General features: G+C 40.5%; 2 protein-coding genes across 3 annotated transcripts; one reads left to right on the forward strand and one right to left on the reverse strand.

Annotated features, from left to right (window-relative positions):
- Positions 1–36: 36 nt before the first annotated feature.
- On the forward strand, positions 37–10,416 carry LOC116712152 (CD276 antigen-like). 2 transcript variants are annotated; one of them, XM_032552046.1, is made up of 8 exons: positions 58–660; positions 2,933–3,253; positions 3,340–3,603; positions 7,485–7,802; positions 7,880–8,143; positions 8,432–8,710; positions 8,807–9,021; positions 9,233–10,416. In XM_032552046.1, the coding sequence occupies exons 1-7, from the start codon at positions 588–590 to the stop codon at positions 8,953–8,955; spliced, it is 1,668 nt and encodes a 555-aa protein (XP_032407937.1). In that variant the 5' UTR covers positions 58–587; the 3' UTR covers positions 8,956–9,021; positions 9,233–10,416. The 2 variants fall into 2 exon arrangements, with proteins under 2 accessions (XP_032407936.1, XP_032407937.1); XM_032552045.1 differs by lacking the exons at positions 7,485–7,802; positions 7,880–8,143; positions 8,432–8,710; positions 8,807–9,021; positions 9,233–10,416 and adding exons at positions 4,003–4,087; positions 4,224–4,346; positions 4,522–5,573 and having other exon boundaries at positions 37–660.
- A 155-nt stretch (positions 10,417–10,571) lies between these two features.
- On the reverse strand, positions 10,572–15,383 carry LOC116712280 (uncharacterized). The gene is made up of 4 exons (XM_032552160.1): positions 15,107–15,383; positions 14,733–15,059; positions 11,145–11,432; positions 10,572–11,042 (listed from the first exon to the last, which is right to left on the reverse strand). Exons 1-4 carry the CDS (start codon positions 15,381–15,383, stop codon positions 10,918–10,920), a joined length of 1,017 nt encoding a protein of 338 aa, XP_032408051.1. The 3' UTR covers positions 10,572–10,917.
- Between the last annotated feature and the right edge of the window lie 1,811 nt (positions 15,384–17,194).

A 17,194-nucleotide genomic window follows, 5' to 3' on the forward strand; every position in this document is an offset into this window, starting at 1 on the left:
GCCAGAACCTCCATGTTGACTGAGATCACCTCTAAAGCAAACCGGTTCTGGTTTTCTTCAGAACCGGTTTGCTTGTAACGCAGCTTCAGATCCTCTTCCAGTGAAATCAGCCAACCTGTCTGCAGGATTCTCATTTATTCTGTCTTCACTTCTGTACATGAAAACAGACTCAAATGTTGAAGGTTTGAATTCATCCGGCTCGTCCCTTCAGATGCTAATCGGATCAGGAGAACCTTCATCAGAACAAGCCGACCCGTTTTGTTCTCCAGAACTCCTCAGTTATCAGGATTTCAGTTCTGAGCAGAACATTTCAGATCCAAATGATCCACATCAGGACATGCAGATCAGCTGAGAGGATCTTGAACTTATTTTAAACCTTCTGGCAGATTCTCGATTAGTTAGGAATTTTCTCTGACTAACGAACAGAACCTCCTGTTGCCGCCTTGCAGCCGCAGTGACGGCGAATTACAGGGAATTCATCCAATGTGGCGTCTCAACATTCTGCATGCGGCTGTTATTAACCGTGACCCTCATCAAGCTCTTCTGAGGAACTCCTGATCAGTAAACAGCTGATCCTGAACGACGACATGGCAGAGAAATCTGTCCTTAAAACCCTCCTGGTTCTGGTTCTGGTTCCTCTGCTGGCCGTTTCTGAAGCAGGTGAGTCAAAATATTCAGCTTCTTATTCTGATGTCAATATGAACATGAACATGAACATGATCATAGTTCGTTGTGTTTTTCTGAACAAACACTGACGATGTTTCACTGACTGAGCCAAGTGAAATCAGGATTTCTCTCATCACTCCTTAGTTACTGAATTCAGACTGAAGAGATTTAAACTAGAAAAACTTTATAAAGTAAAGCTGATTGGTTTCAGAAAACAGATTAAATAAATTACAGTGTTTCATCAGCTGGAGGTTCTGATATTTATTCATCTGTTTCAGATCATGTTGGGTTTTAATTCAAATCTTTTTCACCAGAATAAAAAAATCAAACCCTGCACTTTATGGTTTTCTATATACGGAGCCCTCTAGGGGACATGGGGAATTTATTTTCTTTTGCGTTCCCTCGCAACACTGTACTGGTCAGTTATGCAGCATAATTTAACACTGTAAGCCTTTCTTACGGTGGGCGCCATACTTTATGCTTTAATATAAGGTTATGTGAGGTTTTTCCATGAATGTTAGTATCTTTTTGTGAAATATCTGAAGTTTTATATCTTTCTTTAGGATAGAAAGGCACCACAAACCTACGATATAAACAGAAACTTTCCGTAAGTAGGAAAGAAATAAAAATACATTATAATTTGGACTATTTCTGAGTTATTATCGCGGGTAATAAATCATCTGACAGTTTTGATTGTGTCTCTGTTGTGTTCTAGTCTGAATGGTTTAAAGAGCTGCTTTCAGTGCCGCTCCATCTTAGCCTTAACAGACATAAACATGCAGGAAAAAATAAATCGACTGTTTGCACCAAACAGTTAATAATAATAAACAAGTTTTCACTGAGGCTCTGTAGGAGCCATATGAATGAAATAAGTAATTATTGATATGACAGCAGCAGGAGGCTTTGACACTTAGGTGTGTCGACGTGGGAGTGACGTCACCAGGTATGAATGGAAGGATACTGGCTTTGTGTGTTTTAGGAAGCGGTGAGCGGGGCGGTCAGTCCTGGCAAAGTTTGGAGCCTGATCATCAAAATGGAATAAATCAATAATTGTGACAGAACAAAGAAAAGGTTTGGAGTTGATTGATACACAGACAGATGAGATTCCAGAGTTAACCCAGTGCGGCCCTTTACCATCATTAGTTTGTCGTGTTTTTAATAATAAAAACTTAATAATAAAAACTGTTTGGTGCAAAACACTGATTGAAAATGGATTTATTTTTTACTGCATGTTTATGTCTGTTAAGGCTAAGATGGAGCGGCACTGAAAGCAGCTCTTTAAACCATTCAGACTAGAACACAACAGAGACACAATCAAAACTGTCAGATGATTTATTACCCGCGATAATAACTCAGAAATAGTCCAAATTATCATGTATTTTTATTTCTTTCCTACTTACGGAAAGTTTCTGTTTATATCGTAGGTTTGTGGCGCCTTTCTATCCTAAAGAAAGATATAAAACTTCAGATATTTCACAAAAAGTTTCTAACATTCATGGAAAAACCTCACATAACCTTATATTAAAGCAGAAAGTACGGCGCCCACCGTAAGAAAGGCTTACAGTGTTAAATTATGCTGCATAACTGACCAGTACAGTATTGCGAGGGAACGCAAAAGAAAAAAAATTCCCCATGTCCCCTAGAGGGCTCCGTACTCTTCCGTACATTTCAATTGGAAATGGTAACACAAATAACAGCTGCAACTAATTAACTGAGTTTAATAACTTAATGCTAAACGGCTAACTTTAGCTCTCAACAATACAAATAAAATACAGCAAACGACCATAATATTCAACGGGACAAAGCACAACTACAGCTCTGAGACATTTACGAAACCGAACTAAATCAGCAACAGTATTTTCATTCAATGGACGCAGACAATAGAAAGAGGTTATGAACCAAGTCAGCCTTCAGAACCGCATCACTCAATATTCAGATCCATAAACAAGATGCAACAAATATGAACATGAAGCCACCCAGTGGCTGAAATAAAATACTGCACCTAAAATACTTTGATGAAGAAAACCTAAACTAGAGGGCTGAAAACAAATAATTAACAGTCTTTTGTACAAAAGCGTTTTCTTTAGAGGAGTGGCCTAGTTAAAGCAACCAATCCCCCAGGGGAAAACTGTTGATTTAAGAACTCAGCGTTCAGCACCATCTTGATTTAATGATTGTGAAAATGATTTGATGAACGTATAACCTAAAACAATAATAACATTTAATTTGAAAGAGTTTCTTATTCATTTCCTGTTTCCTGTTGCAGATCCGGAGGTTTCCTGTGTTTTCAGACAGAACTGCCTGCTGCCCTGTCAGATCCAGTTCAACTCTGATCTGGTGATCCACTGGTCCAACGCGTCGTCAGCTGGAGACTCTGTGGTTCACTCCTACTATGACGGCCAGGACCAGCTGGGTCAGCAGAACCAGAACTTTAAGGACCGGACATCACTGATCCAGGATCAGATCTCCAGAGGAAACGCCTCCCTGCTGCTGAAGGAGGTGAAGATCCAGGATGAGGGGAGATATAAATGCAACACCAGCACCAGCACAGGACATAAAGAATCATTTATAAACCTGAAAATAGACGGTAGAAATGTTTTATTAAATATATTTAATATTTTCCAGCTGCTTTTCTTTGGTTTTTCAGTTTTTAACGCATTTTGTTGTTTTCAGCTCCAGTTTCTACAATCAGAATCTATCAGGATGGAAACAGGATCACCTGCAGCTCAGAGGGGATCTACCCTCAACCTGAACTCACCTGGTCCACTGAGCCTCCATCCAACACGGCTCTGCAGACCAGAACCACAGTCCATCAGACTGAGGAGAAGCTTTATGACATCAGCAGCTCTCTGACGGTTCCAGACGGTTCTGATCGGATCTACAGCTGCACCGTCAGAACCAGGAGGAACATCAGGATGGAAACCCTAAAACACAAAGGTGAGAAAATCACAGAAAATCACAAAATATGTTTGAGGAATAAAATAATATTTTCATTCATTTAAAAAGTAAATTAAACCCATAATTTTCATGAATTCCTCCATTTTACTTCAGACTAAAACATTTAATTAACTTTCTCTGTTAGTAGAAACTAGTTTAAAAAGTGGAGGGATGAGTTTTATGTTGCAGGAATGCAGATGAAGAAACAACCTAAATGATAAATGAATACAGGTTTATTCAGAGTCTGTTAATATTACTGAAATATTACTGAAACTGAAATCATTTCTCTGAGCTGCTGCAGAACGAAGTTTAAACTGCTGGAACCTTTTTTTGTTGTTTATGAATTAAAGTGAGTTATAAACGATGCAGACAGTCAGTGTTTCTCCTCTTCCTCTGCAGAATCGGCAGGAGGTTTAGCCTGGAAGGTGATTCTGGGTCTGACTGGACCAGCAGGAGCAGCAGCAGCCGCTTTTTTAAAGAAAAAGTAAAACTATTGTTCTCTTTTCAGTTTCCTGCATAAACTCTGCTTCTGTTGACGCTTCTTCATAAGCTAAATATTTCTCTTGTCCCAAAGAAACCGATTCATGCATTCATTTCCTGTCCTTGTTTTATTGCTACAGGTGTAATAAGAAGAAGGACAAAGAGAAGGATGAGGAGAAGGACACAAAGAAGGACAAAAAGAAGGAGAAGGACTCAAAAAAAGGAGAATCAGAATCATTTGGACATTTTAGTGAAGAGATAGAGTAAGTAAAGCATCAAAAACTCTGACAGTAGATGAAACATTTTCTTTGCATGCTTAAAGTGAATGTTTAATTCTCACTTAAATAAAGACAGAAAGAAAGTAAGATGAGAAAAAAGATTGTAGTTTTAGGAATAATTACTTTTTTCTAAAACTGTCTATGATGGATTTTATTGCAGCTCAGGTAACATTAAGCCTTTGGAAGAAATACGACAGAAGATGAAGGATGAAGTAAAAGAAGAAATGAGAAACATAAAGATGAGCCTGACCATGCATGACCCAGAGAGAGAGTCTACACAGAGTCCTGGAAAACTGCAGCCATTACAGATGAGCTGCAGCTGTGAAGGGGCGGAGCCTAACAGATGAGCTGCAGCTGTGAGGGGGCGGAGCCTAACAGATGAGCTGCAGCTGTGAAGGGGCGGAGCCTAACAGATGAGCTGCAGCTGTGAGGGGGCGGAGCCTAACAGATGAGCTGCAGCTGTGAGGGGGCGGAGCCTAAAGGAAGCTGAATGAGAGGAAAATGATACGAATCCACAGAAAACACAACAACGACCCAGAACATAAAGAATCCACTGAAATAAAAAACCAACACAAAACGACACAGAACTGAAACGAAACGTTTTTTCTCCGTATCAGGATGAATCAACAGTTCAGGTTAAACTTCATCTGGTTTGAAATAAAAAAACAAGATAAAAGCTGTTAGCAGGAATTAAACTATAGATCATTATTTTATGATAAAGTGTTTTATTATTTCTTACTAAACTCACTAATTATTTCAGAGGAGTTATTTTTAGTTTCACAGTTTAGAAACCTTTTTCATCATTAATCCCTGCAGGCAGATCAGATATAAATCTGGAATTATGCTAATATTTATCAGAAATAGTAAGATTATTTTATGCTTTAGAGAAGAAAATGAAACATTAATCTTATTTTTGTCTCAGTCACACAACAGTTAATAACTTTTTATGAACCAAATATTTATTATTTGATGTTCCTACTGATGCAAAGAAAAACAGGAAAATAGAAAACTCCTCACATCTTTTAGTTAGGTAAAAAAAACAAAAGTCTTGTTTATCACTTTAAAGGCCTTTTAAAGATGGGAATCATAAAATACTAACTACCAATAAAGATATGGTCGAGTAATATTGGTTAAATATATTTTAGGCTCTAAAACTATTAAATAGTTCAACTAAAGGAAAAGTCTAATAAAACCTGGTTTGTTGAATTGAAATTTCTCACTTTTGCCTTTTTTTCTATTCATTTATTGCAGCAACAAGACGAGATGTTTATTCTGTTACTTCAGCTTTAAGTTTCTAATTGTTTGCTATAAACTGGTTTATTTTGTGAAGTTTAATTTTTATTTTTCAAAATAATATTAATATGAAATTTTGTTCTTTTTTCTAGTTAGTCACAATAAAACAGTAAAGTTTTGAGTTAATAGTCATTGTATTGACAAACAAAAACATGTTTTTTTTCTCATGTGTTTCATGTTTAATTTTTGTTTTACTCAAAGTAACAACAACTTTCTAGATGTAAAAATTGTTCAGCAGTTATTGTCAACATTTATGTCAAATATTTTACTTTTCTTCAATTGTGTTGAAAACTGATCTCAGTTCATGAATTTAATTTGCACAAATGAAACAAGTTGCTTTGAAATAAAATGATGAAATTATAATCTAAAGCTAAATGTGTAAAGATGCTTCTTTTGTTCCACTGCAGGTGTTTGTGTGGGTTTATTATTGTTGAGTTTAGATTTATTGATGGTCCATCCATATGTCTGAGATATAAAAATGTTTTATTTCCAGGTAGATGATGTGTAAACATGCGGAGCAGGACGGGAGCCTGTGAGGTCCAAACAGTTCCCAGCCTCTGTGACAAACACATCTACTGCTTATAGCTCTGCACCCTAAACAGATCCATGAGTTTTGTTTGTTCAAATAAATAGTTTATTATCCACATTTGGTCCCTGTAATATAAAACTGCAGAACATTTGGATGAAACTGAAATGTAGATGTTTGTTCCTCTGCCTGGTTGCCCTAAAATAATCGATAGCTGGTCTCATTCTGTCACAACATAGTCACAGTTTTAACAAATATGGAAAAATGAACAAACAAAATAGTTTTTATAAAAGTTACACACCTAGTTGGAAAAGTTCTGCTAAGTTCACAACAAAAACTCCCCACAGATTCAGGAAAATAAAACTTCAGTCACTTTACAGGTTTGAACTTGATGCTGTGATTCATGTTCATTCATGTAGATCCTGCAGACGTTAATCTGCCCTGAGAATCTAGGAGGAAATATTTCATTCCCGAGGTTCTGCTCCAACACGTCTTGCTTTTCATTTCTCCTCACTCTCTTAATAACGTTGGTTCAGTTTTTCACATCCTGCTACTCAATCGGTTAACATGAAGATAAAAACAATCTGGTCTCTGACTTTTCTGGTTTTCATGAGTTTCTGGAAAATAGGTGAGTTTTTGTAATGTGTTTTTCTCTTTTTTCTCTATGTTTTATTCTTTTTTTATTTATTAGTACATTTTTGTTATTTATTGATAGGATGAGATGTTGAAACAGTCTTATTGTCTTGTTATGCTGTAAATGTAAACCTCATAACATGAATACAGTGAGAACAGATTTATAGAATAACAGCAACAGGTTGGTGAGTTTTTCTTAAAATATTTATATTCTGTTTAAAATCAAAGTTGATCAGTTTTCTGTGATCAGTTCAGTTATATCAGATCACCAGATCTGCTCTGCCTGCAGGTTGGATTTGCTTAAAAAACAGAAAATAAACAAGAATGTGACATTGTTTAGTTTTTCTGAAAGATCAACTCATAAGTTAGGATAAACTCACAAGTTTATCTTGACTTATGAGTGGGATTTTATCACCGAGTTGCACAAGCTGCTGGTAAAAATCTTATTTAAAGGCATTTCTTAATTAATTAAGTTTAGCCAATGATCTCGTCTCCAACAACCTTTTGAATAACTTCAGGTTGTTGTCCATGGTGTCCAGGTTCAGACGATGGATTAAAATCTTACAATCTGACATGATTTTAAATTAAATTCAACTTTAAACTTTTGCACAACATTATTAGCATTTCTCTGATCTGATCTTGGATCTGTTTCTGTACAGCTCTACTGTCAGATGCAGAAATTTCCTGCAACTTCAAGCAGAGCTGCATCTTACCCTGCAGCTTCCAGAGCTACGGTGAACCCATCCTCCACTGGACTCAGCTGGAATCCTCAGAGCTGAGAGTTCATTCTTATTATGACAACCAGGACCAACTGGGTCTCCAGAACCAGAACTTCAGAAGCAGAACGTCTCTGTTTCAGGATCAGATCTCCAGAGGAAACGCCTCCCTGCTGCTGAGAGAAGATCAGCTTCAGGATCAGGGAAGATACAACTGCTACATCAGCACCATTAAAGGACATGAAGAGTCAATAATAAGACTGAGTGTGGATGGTATGAGCTACGGATGAATAAATAAAATAAAAACCTTGGAGATTTGTACTTTAACTTCTCCATTTATCTTTTCACAGCTCCAGTCTCTGACATCAGAATCCATCAGGATGGAAACAGGATCACCTGCAGCTCAGAGGGGATCTACCCTCCACCTGAACTCACCTGGTCCACTGAGCCTCCATCCAACACGACTCTTCAGACCAGAACCACAGTCCATCAGACTGAGGAGAAGCTTTATGACATCAGCAGCTCTCTGACGGTTCCAGACGGTTCTGATCGGATCTACAGCTGCACCATCAGAACCAGGAGGAACCAGAGGAGAGCAACGTTCAGGAAACAATGTGAGTATTTGATTCCACAAGAGATCACACTGAGACTTTCCTCTGCTTCATGTTGGTTATTTATTTCTTTTCCACTGGAGGAGACAGAAGTTTGAGTAACAGAATCTGGGATCATTTTTCAGTTTTCTTTTGAATATATTATCAGCCGGACAGACAAACGTCATAATGAACTAAGAGTAGAACTGCTTCAACATATTTTTACTGAAGAAAAAGTTCAAATTAGCCGACCAACAAATTGAGACTCACTCAAGAAAAGGTAACCAGTTAATACCCATTTCTGATTTTCAGCATCAGTTACCGTGACAACAGATGAAACAACGCTTCCCTGCTCGGGGCTGAGCGGTTCAGTGATGACTGTAGTCTGGAGGTTCGACCATCAGACGGTCCTGAACCAGACGGGAAGGAACCGGTCCGTGTCAGAGAGGTGGAGGAAACATGTGAAGGATGTTTCAGAGCATGGAGACCTCAGTCTGCAGGGACTAGATCCTGATCTGGAGGGAAACTACAGCTGTGAGACCAGCGACAAAGACGAAACCATGGTAACCCAGATCACTGTGAGGAGAGACGGTAAGGAGACAAAGAAAACATTAAATATACACAAATACTGAGGAAACTTTAAAATACATCCAGACAGTTTAATTCTGATGAGTTTTTTCATTTCAGATAAACCATCCTGGATAATTTGGTTGGTGATTGGAATCATTTTTATGATAGTGATATTTTCTTCTCTGCTTTATTTCTGCTGTAAAAGAAGAAAAGGTAAAAATCAGCCAGCAACAACTTCTGAATGGTTACATTTTGCTTTGTACTGATGGTTTCCTCTAAACACACATTTCAGGGCTGCTATGATTTAAAACAAGAAGGATTATAAATGTCATGTAAGTATGATTTTATTTTCATATGAAAAACAAATTCTGGTGTCAGAAAGTGAACCAAGACTTTCCTGTCTGATAAAAGATACATTTTGTCTCAAAGCAAACATTTTTTAACTGATCAGGAAAAGTTCAATAAAACATGAAATGATTGTTGTTCAATGATTTATTTAAACTAATAAAGTCTGTATCTGTATTTGTTTTATCTTTTGTTCAGGAAGGAGAGAAATGAAGGTTCTGACCTGTGAAGCTTCATGTTGTTCTGCTGATGAGCCCATCGGACCAAAGGATTTCTCTGGGTTAGAGAAAACAGCTACAGTCTGTAAATGCTGGAGACCCAATTTAAAATGCTTTTAGCTGATTATTTTTGATCATTCATAATCAATCAGACCTTTACATGCACTAATACCCACAGCTGAATCTCCTGCTTTACAAACTCCAGTCAAAAGTGTCAAGTAAAATTGTTCCTGAGTATTTAGGTTTTACAAACAACATTTACTTTAGATTATTTAAAATATGATCTACAAAAATATCTACATAATTTTGAGTTACAATCAATGGAATAAAACATAAATAGATTAATCTGAAGCATGAATAGTTAATATTTTACAGTGTAAAAACTTGGCTTGAAGGATCCATCAGTGTTTGATGTTATATTGTGAGACTTTGTTTCACACTTTTTTAAAATGTATTTTATTCAGTTATGTGTTCAGTCCTGCTAAAATTTTTATTACATGTTCAAATTTCTAAATATGGTAGAAAAAACACAATCAGGACGTCCAAACATTTTTCACATGATGAACATTTCCAGATGAAAATCTTCCCTCCCAAACTGTTTCCCTACAGAAACTCATTTCTTTCCACAGAAATTAGTTTCTGTGGAAAGGAGAAAAGGAAAAGGAAAGGAAACCTTTCTGTGGAGATGTGTCTGAGGAAAATCATAAAAACATTCATTCCTTTGTGTTAATGTGGGACTGAACTGGCAACATTTCAAAACTAATTTCAACACTCTTGACTGTATTTTATTTAACTTTAAATATGTTTATAAATAAATGTACAGTTGGAATCTAATATTTAAGGATGATACCAGTCATTACAACATTATGACTCCCTTCAGACACACAGTGACGAAGAAAACTGTTAAAAATAAAAGTTTATCATCTTATTCTCAGTTGATTAAAGTAAAACTGTGAACCTTCAACAAATGAAGCAACTTTTATATTTTGAATGTCATTGATTTACTTATCTAAAAAAATCTATTACCTACGTCTTACTGTCTGTACATATAATTTGAATACAGCACTTTATATCATGATGTTTTGTTTTCTGCACAGTTCCATATTTATGATGTAATGTGTTGTTACATGAGTTATGAATAAACTCTAAAGTTTCTCTCATTTATTCATCTTAAACAAGTCTGATGAATCCTACTGACATGGAAATTTCTGAAGCAAAATATTGTACAACGTAACAAGTTTTATTTTTTTTTGTCTAAACAGAAACAAAAACCAACATCATGTATTTTGGTGATCAATGTTAGAAAGATGAAGGAGGCATTTAAAATTTTAGTTGCTTTATTTAAAGAACAAAGTATTTATACAATAACAAAAAATTATGTAGAAATCTTTCTACAGAAATGAACATCATGGCATTAATAAAGCTCTGAGAAAGTTTAGCTGGTTGGATATAAATGATATGTTTAGCTGCGCCCCCTGCTGGGCAGAAGTTAAACATACAGTAAAATCTTCATTTAGGAAAAAGATCTGAAATATATGCAAATGTGACAAAGAATTAAAAAAAAACATGAGCATAAAACTACATCAAAGCTCATGAATCATCTTGACGGGTAAAATGTGAGAATGGCATTAAAACAAAACCACTCTCTGAATGTGAATGAAAGGGTTAAAGCTGCAGAGCTTCACTTTCCTCCATTTTCTTCTTGTAGAACATTATGAATCCAGCTGCTGCTGCTGCAATCACAACACAAACCACCGTCCGTCTGATGAGTTCAGGAACCACCAGATTCTCTGGAACCAAACAAGTTCAGGAGTTTAGCTTAAAGACTCATTTGAAGTTTAGAATATGAGATTTTTACCATCTAATGAACCTTAAATCCTGAATCCTGTTACCTCCAGTCCTCCTCAGATAGAGGTGAGTTATAATCGTCTCCTCATCACCACTGAGCTCACAGCTGTAAACTCCCTCCTGATCTGAGGTCACATCCTGTAAGGTGAGGCTGCCGGACGCTGAAACATTCCTCACATGTTTCCTCCACTCCTCTGAGATGTTGGAGATGTTTCTGTCAGTCTTGGTCAGGATGATCTGACTGTGGTTGAACCTCCAGACCAAACTGGTTCCATAATAATCTGAAGATGTGCAGCAGATTGTAACTTCAGCTCCTGAGAAATCAACAGAGGCTGAAATGGAAAACAAAAAGGTCAAAGTTACTGAGTTATTTTAGACTTAAAGTTTGAAACTTTAACAGCTTTTAGAGAGAAATTATCAGTGAAATCTTTAATAAATAAAATGTTGCACAAACATCAACAATAAAATCATCTGCAGAGCCATTAACTACTAATTTTATATAAATCAGGAACAATTTAAAAATGTTTCCATCAATAAATAATATTGAAAGATATTAAAGGGGGTTGCAGAAACTGGCTCTTGGGACGTGGAATGTCACCTCTCTGGTGGGGAAGGAGCCGGAGCTAGTGTGTGAGGTTGAGAGGTTCCGGCTAGAAATAGTCGGTCTCACCTCGACGCACGGCTCTGGTTCTGGAACCAGTCTCCTTGAGAGGGGCTGGACATACTTCCACTCTGGAGTTGCCCAAGGTGAGAGGCGTCGGGCAGGAGTGGGCATACTTGTTGCTCCCCATCTCGGCGCCTGTACGTTGGGGTTTACTCCGGTGAACGAGAGGGTAGCATCCCTCCGCCTACGGGTGGGGGGACGGGTCCTGACTGTAGTTTGTGCTTACGGGCCGAACGACAGTTCAGACTACCCACCCTTTTTGGAGTCCTTAGAGGGGGTACTGGAGAGTGCTCCTCCTGGGGACTCCCTTGTTCTACTGGGGGACTTCAACGCTCACGTGGGCAATGACAGTGAGACCTGGAGGGGCGTGGTTGGGAGGAACGGCCCCCCCGATCTGAACTCGAATGGTGTTCTGTTGTTGGACTTCTGTGCTCGTCATGGATTGTCCATATCGAACACCATGTTCAGGCATAAGGGTGTTCATATGTGCACTTGGCACCAGGACACCCTAGGCCGCAGTTCGATGATCGACTTTGTCGTCGTTTCATCGGATCTGCGGCCGTATGTCTTGGACACTCGGGTGAAGAGAGGTGCGGAGCTGTCCACTGACCACTACCTGGTGGTGAGTTGGCTCCGGTGGTGGGGGAGGAAGCCGGTCAGACCTGGCAGGCCCAAACGTGTTGTGAGGGTCTGCTGGGAACGTCTGGCGGAATCCCCTGTGAGACGGAGCTTTAACTCCCATCTCCGGCAAAACTTTGAACACGTCCCGGGGGAGGTGGGGGACATGGAGTCTGAGTGGACCGTGTTCCGTGCCTCCATTGTCGAGGCGGCCGGTCGGAGCTGTGGCCGCAAGGTTGTCGGTGCCTGTCGCGGCGGCAACCCTCGTACCCGTTGGTGGACACCTTCGGTGAGGGATGCCGTCAGGCTGAAGAAAGAGTCCTACCGGGCCTTTTTGGCGTGTGGGACTCCGGAAGCAGCTGATGGGTACCGGCAGGCGAAGCGGCATGCGGCTCGGGTGGTTGCTGAGGCAAAAACTCGGGCGTGGGAGGAGTTTGGAGAGGCCATGGAGAAAGACTTCCGTACGGCTTCGAAGCGATTCTGGTCCACCATCCGGCGTCTCAGGGGGGGGAAGCAGTACGGCACCAACACTGTTTATAGTGGGGATGTTGTGCTGCTGACCTCTACTCGGGACGTTGTGGGTCGGTGGGCAGAGTACTTCGAAGACCTCCTCAATCCCACCAACATGCCTTCCACTGAGGAAGCGGAGCCTGGGGACTCTGGGTTGGGCTCTCCAATCTCTGTGGACGAGGTCGCCGAGGTGGTTGAGAAGCTCCTCGGTGGCAAGGCTCCGGGGGTGGATGAGATCCGCCCGGAGTTCCTTAAGGCTCTGGATGTTGTAGGGTTGTGTTGGCTGACGCGACTCTGCAATATCGCATTGACATCGGGGGCAGTTCCCCTGGACTGGCAGACCGGGGTGGTGGTCCCCCTGTTCAAAAAGGGGGACCGGAGGGTGTGCTCCAATTACAGAGGGGTCACACTCTTAAGCCTCCCTGGCAAGGTCTATTCAGGGGTCCTGGAGAGGAGGGTCCGTCGGATAGTCGAACCTCGGATCCAGGAAGAGCAGTGTGGTTTTCGTCCTGGTCGTGGAACAGTGGACCAGCTCTACACCCTCGGCAGGGTCCTGGAGGGTGCATGGGAGTTCGCCCAACCAGTCTACATGTGTTTTGTGGACTTGGAGAAGGCGTTCGACCGTGTCCCTCGGGGAGCCCTGTGGGGGGTTCTCCGGGAGTATGGGGTACCGGGCCCTTTGATACGGGCTGTCAGGTCCCTGTATGACCGGTGTCAGAGTCTGGTCCGCATTGCCGGCAGTAAGTCGGGCTCGTTTCCGGTGAGAGTTGGACTCCGCCAGGGCTGCCCTTTGTCACCGATTCTGTTCATTACTTTCATGGACAGAATTTCTAGGCGCAGCCAAGGTGTTGAGGGGATCCGATTTGGTGGCCTTAGGATCTCATCTCTGCTTTTCGCAGACGATGTGGTCCTACTGGCCTCATCAGGTCATGATCTGCAGCTCTCGCTGGAGCGGTTCGCAGCCGAGTGTGAAGCGGCCGGGATGGGGATCAGTGCCTCCAAATCCGAGGCCATGGTCTTGAGCCGGAAAAGGGTAGAGTGCCTTCTGCGGGTCAAGGGGGGTGTCCTGCCCCAGGTGGAGGAGTTCAAGTATCTCGGGATCTTGTTCACGAATGAGGGAAGAAGGGAGCGGGAGATCGACAGGCGGATTGGCGCAGCGTCTGCTGTCAAGCGGGCGCTGTACCGGTCCGTCGTGGTGAAGAGAGAGCTGAGCCAAAAAGCGAAGCTCTCGATTTACCGGTCGATCTACGTTCCCACCCTCATCTATGGTCATGAGCTTTGGGTCATGACTGAAAGAACGAGATCGCGGATACAAGCGGCCGAAATGGGTTTTCTCCGTAGGGTGGCTGGGCTCTCCCTTAGAGATAGGGTGAGGAGCTCAGTCATCCGGGAGGGACTCAGAGTAGAGCCGCTGCTCCTTCACATCGAGAGGAGCCAGTTGAGGTGGCTCGGGCATCTGGTCAGGATGCCTCCTGGACGCCTCCCTGGTGAGGTGTTCCGGGCACGTCCCACCGGGAGGAGGCCCCCGGGAAGACCCAGGACACGCTGGAGGGACTATGTCTCTCGGCTGGCCTGGGAACGCCTCGGGATTCCCCCGGAGGAGCTAGAAGAAGTGGCCGGGGAGAGGGAAGTCTGGGCCTCCCTTCTGAAGCTGCTACCCCCGCGACCCGACCTCGGATAAGCGGAAGAAGATGGATGGATGGATGGATGGATGGATGGATTAAAGTATGATTTCATGAAGCAGCTTTTTGTAAATATTGCAGTAATCTGCATGTTTCATGTTGAGGTTTCAATTAAAAGTCAAATTAAGTTTATTAAATGGTATCAGAACTTTCTGGACCTGGAATATTTAAAGTTGCTCTCCTCTGGTTCCTCCTGGTTCTGATGGTGCAGCTGTAGATCCGATCAGAACCGTCTGGAACCGTCAGAGAGCTGCTGATGTCATAAAGCTTCTCCTCAGTCTGATGGACTGTGGTTCTGTTCTGCAGAGTCGTGTTGGATGGAGGCTCAGTGGACCAGGTGAGTTCAGGTTGAGGGTAGATCCCCTCTGAGCTGCAGGTGATCCTGTTTCCATCCTGATGGATTCTGATGTCAGAGACTGGAGCTGCAGACAATATGAGAAAATGAAGAATTATTAAGCAGAAGAAGGAACCAAAAAATAAAAAGTCTCAAAATATGATTTAAATAAAATGTTTTTAAATGAAGATGTCCTACCTTCTACTGCAAGGTGAACAACAATTATATAATAGGTGCGAAGTGGAACTATTCCTATTCGACCTATTTCCATATCACTTTGCTGCACAACTACATATGCAGTGCACTGATATTCTCCCTCATCATCAACCTTCACTCCTCTCAGCAGCAGTGAGAAATTTCCTCTGGAGATCTGATCTTCAAACAGTGACGCTCTGGATCTGAAGCTCTCAGAGTATGTGATGGTACCCGTGTTATACCATAAAATCACAGATTTTACATGTAGAACACATGTCATTCTGATAATCCTGTTCTTGATCCGACATGGTAAAATGCAGTCCTGGTTGAGAACACAGGACACGTTGGTTTCAGACTCTGAAATAATAAAAACAGATGAAAGTTGAGTTGAATGGTGCTGAGGAGGAAACCCAGATCCCTCTGAAGGATCATAGAAAAACCTGCCTGGAAACAAGATCTCAGCAAATAGTCTCCATGATCCAGATTATGTTCACTGAACCAAAAGTTCTGGTTCTGATAGGAAAACAGGGAGGAATCACTCTGATGTAGAAGGAGAATCATTAAAAAACATACCTGGTTTATTTATATTATGTTTAATAATAACATGTAAAAATACTATATAATCTTTTTTATTATCAGAAAGAAAAAAACTCATTTGCTGAAATAAAATATTAGTTTTAACCTCAATGTTCTGTGAGTAATTTTGAATTTATCTGTAAAAGCAGCAAATAAAAACGTCTCATTTCTTGAATATGATAAAAGAAAGAAATAAAAATTATGTTTTATCCAACAGAAACGTGTTTTAGGTTTTTTCTGTTTCTAAATTTGCTAAATCTTCTCACAAACAACAAGATTTTAATTTCATGATTTAGTTTCTCAGAATGAGACATTTTGATGAGTAAATTATCACAAAAATATGAGACCAGAGATCACAGAGTTATTACTGTTAGCATCTGAATAATAATAATAAAATAAAGTTGACAATAAATGTTCTACTCACGTTTTACAATACCAGCCCACACAAAAGGTAAAAGAACTAAAAACAAGAAGATCGTAGTTCTGATCATTTTAGTTCTAGTTTTCACTTATTTACTCTAAAACTAGGAAGAAAGAAATTATTGTTAAAACAATGAACTATATATAGATCCTGCTCCTCAGTTTTATTAAAAATGTAAATTATTCTTAGAAAATGTCTTTAATCCAGAATAACTCTGATGACATGTAGCTTCATTAATCTCAGAGTTTCTTCTGGTTGGAAGGAGGAAGTTTGTTCTGATAAATGTAATGATCAGCTTTCATGATAGAAAAAGAGGATGAAGAAAAACACGTTTAGCTGATGGAGGGCTGACAGGTCAAACAACGATGATGGTGGTGGAACTTGAAACCCTGAGCTGAGGCTGGTTCTGGTCTGACTTAAGGTTCTGACAGATTTCACAGGTGGATCCCAGGGGTCAGTGTGAGAAGCTGGGTCCATCCCAGACCGTTCACCAGTCCTTCACAGAGACACAAAGAAGAGACGACCGCACACACACTGCCTCAGAAATATAGTGTTACAGATTATTGAGACGTTTCTGAATACGTGGTGGATAAATCTTTATTTATTACAGCAATTTACACCTTTCTATAGTTGTTAAGTAACTCTATCTCTGCATGTTTTCTCTTGTTTAAGGATAAATTTTAACAACCTGCAGCTCTGACTTCCTGCTGAAACCTCAAAGTTTTACAGATTCAGATCAGAGGAGTTTGGACCGCCTCTAATGACGCTGGTTCTACTGATAATGGATCACTGTGTGACAGAACGGACATTAGAAATAATTACACCCCGTCCCTTTTTTTACTTTATTTAAAGACTGTTTACTATACTCTTAAGCTGCACTTCTACTTGAACTGAGAGAAGCATTAAACTGCAGTTACAGCAGTTCACCACCAGTTGGCACATTGAGCACGGTGAGCACTCCTGACCCTGCTAGCCAAGGCAATATAGCGCAGTAACAGAGGTCAGCGGAGGCGCTCACTGTCGCCCTTGTTTGTTTACAGCGTTCATTGAATAAAAGAAACATCACTGATTAATTATTGAGTGCGCAACAAAAA

The sequence above is a fragment of the Xiphophorus hellerii genome, chromosome 21 (assembly GCF_003331165.1).
Source record: "Xiphophorus hellerii strain 12219 chromosome 21, Xiphophorus_hellerii-4.1, whole genome shotgun sequence".
NCBI lineage: Eukaryota > Metazoa > Chordata > Actinopteri > Cyprinodontiformes > Poeciliidae > Xiphophorus > Xiphophorus hellerii.

Excerpts from the sequence above, each read along its gene's own strand:
- LOC116712152 (XM_032552046.1), top strand. The coding sequence starts at position 588 with ATGGCAGAGAAATCTGTCCTTAAAACCCTCCTGGTTCTGGTTCTGGTT. Across the intron at positions 661-2,932 it reads GCTGGCCGTTTCTGAAGCAG|ATCCGGAGGTTTCCTGTGTT; the intron begins GTGAGTCAAAAT and ends TTCCTGTTGCAG. Across the intron at positions 3,254-3,339 it reads TATAAACCTGAAAATAGACG|CTCCAGTTTCTACAATCAGA; the intron begins GTAGAAATGTTT and ends TGTTGTTTTCAG.
- LOC116712280 (XM_032552160.1), bottom strand. The coding sequence starts at position 15,383 with ATGACATGTGTTCTACATGTAAAATCTGTGATTTTATGGTATAACACG. Across the intron at positions 15,060-15,106 it reads TGTTCACCTTGCAGTAGAAG|ACTTTTTATTTTTTGGTTCC; the intron begins GTAGGACATCTT and ends TCATATTTTGAG. Across the intron at positions 11,043-11,144 it reads CTATCTGAGGAGGACTGGAG|AGAATCTGGTGGTTCCTGAA; the intron begins GTAACAGGATTC and ends GTTTGGTTCCAG.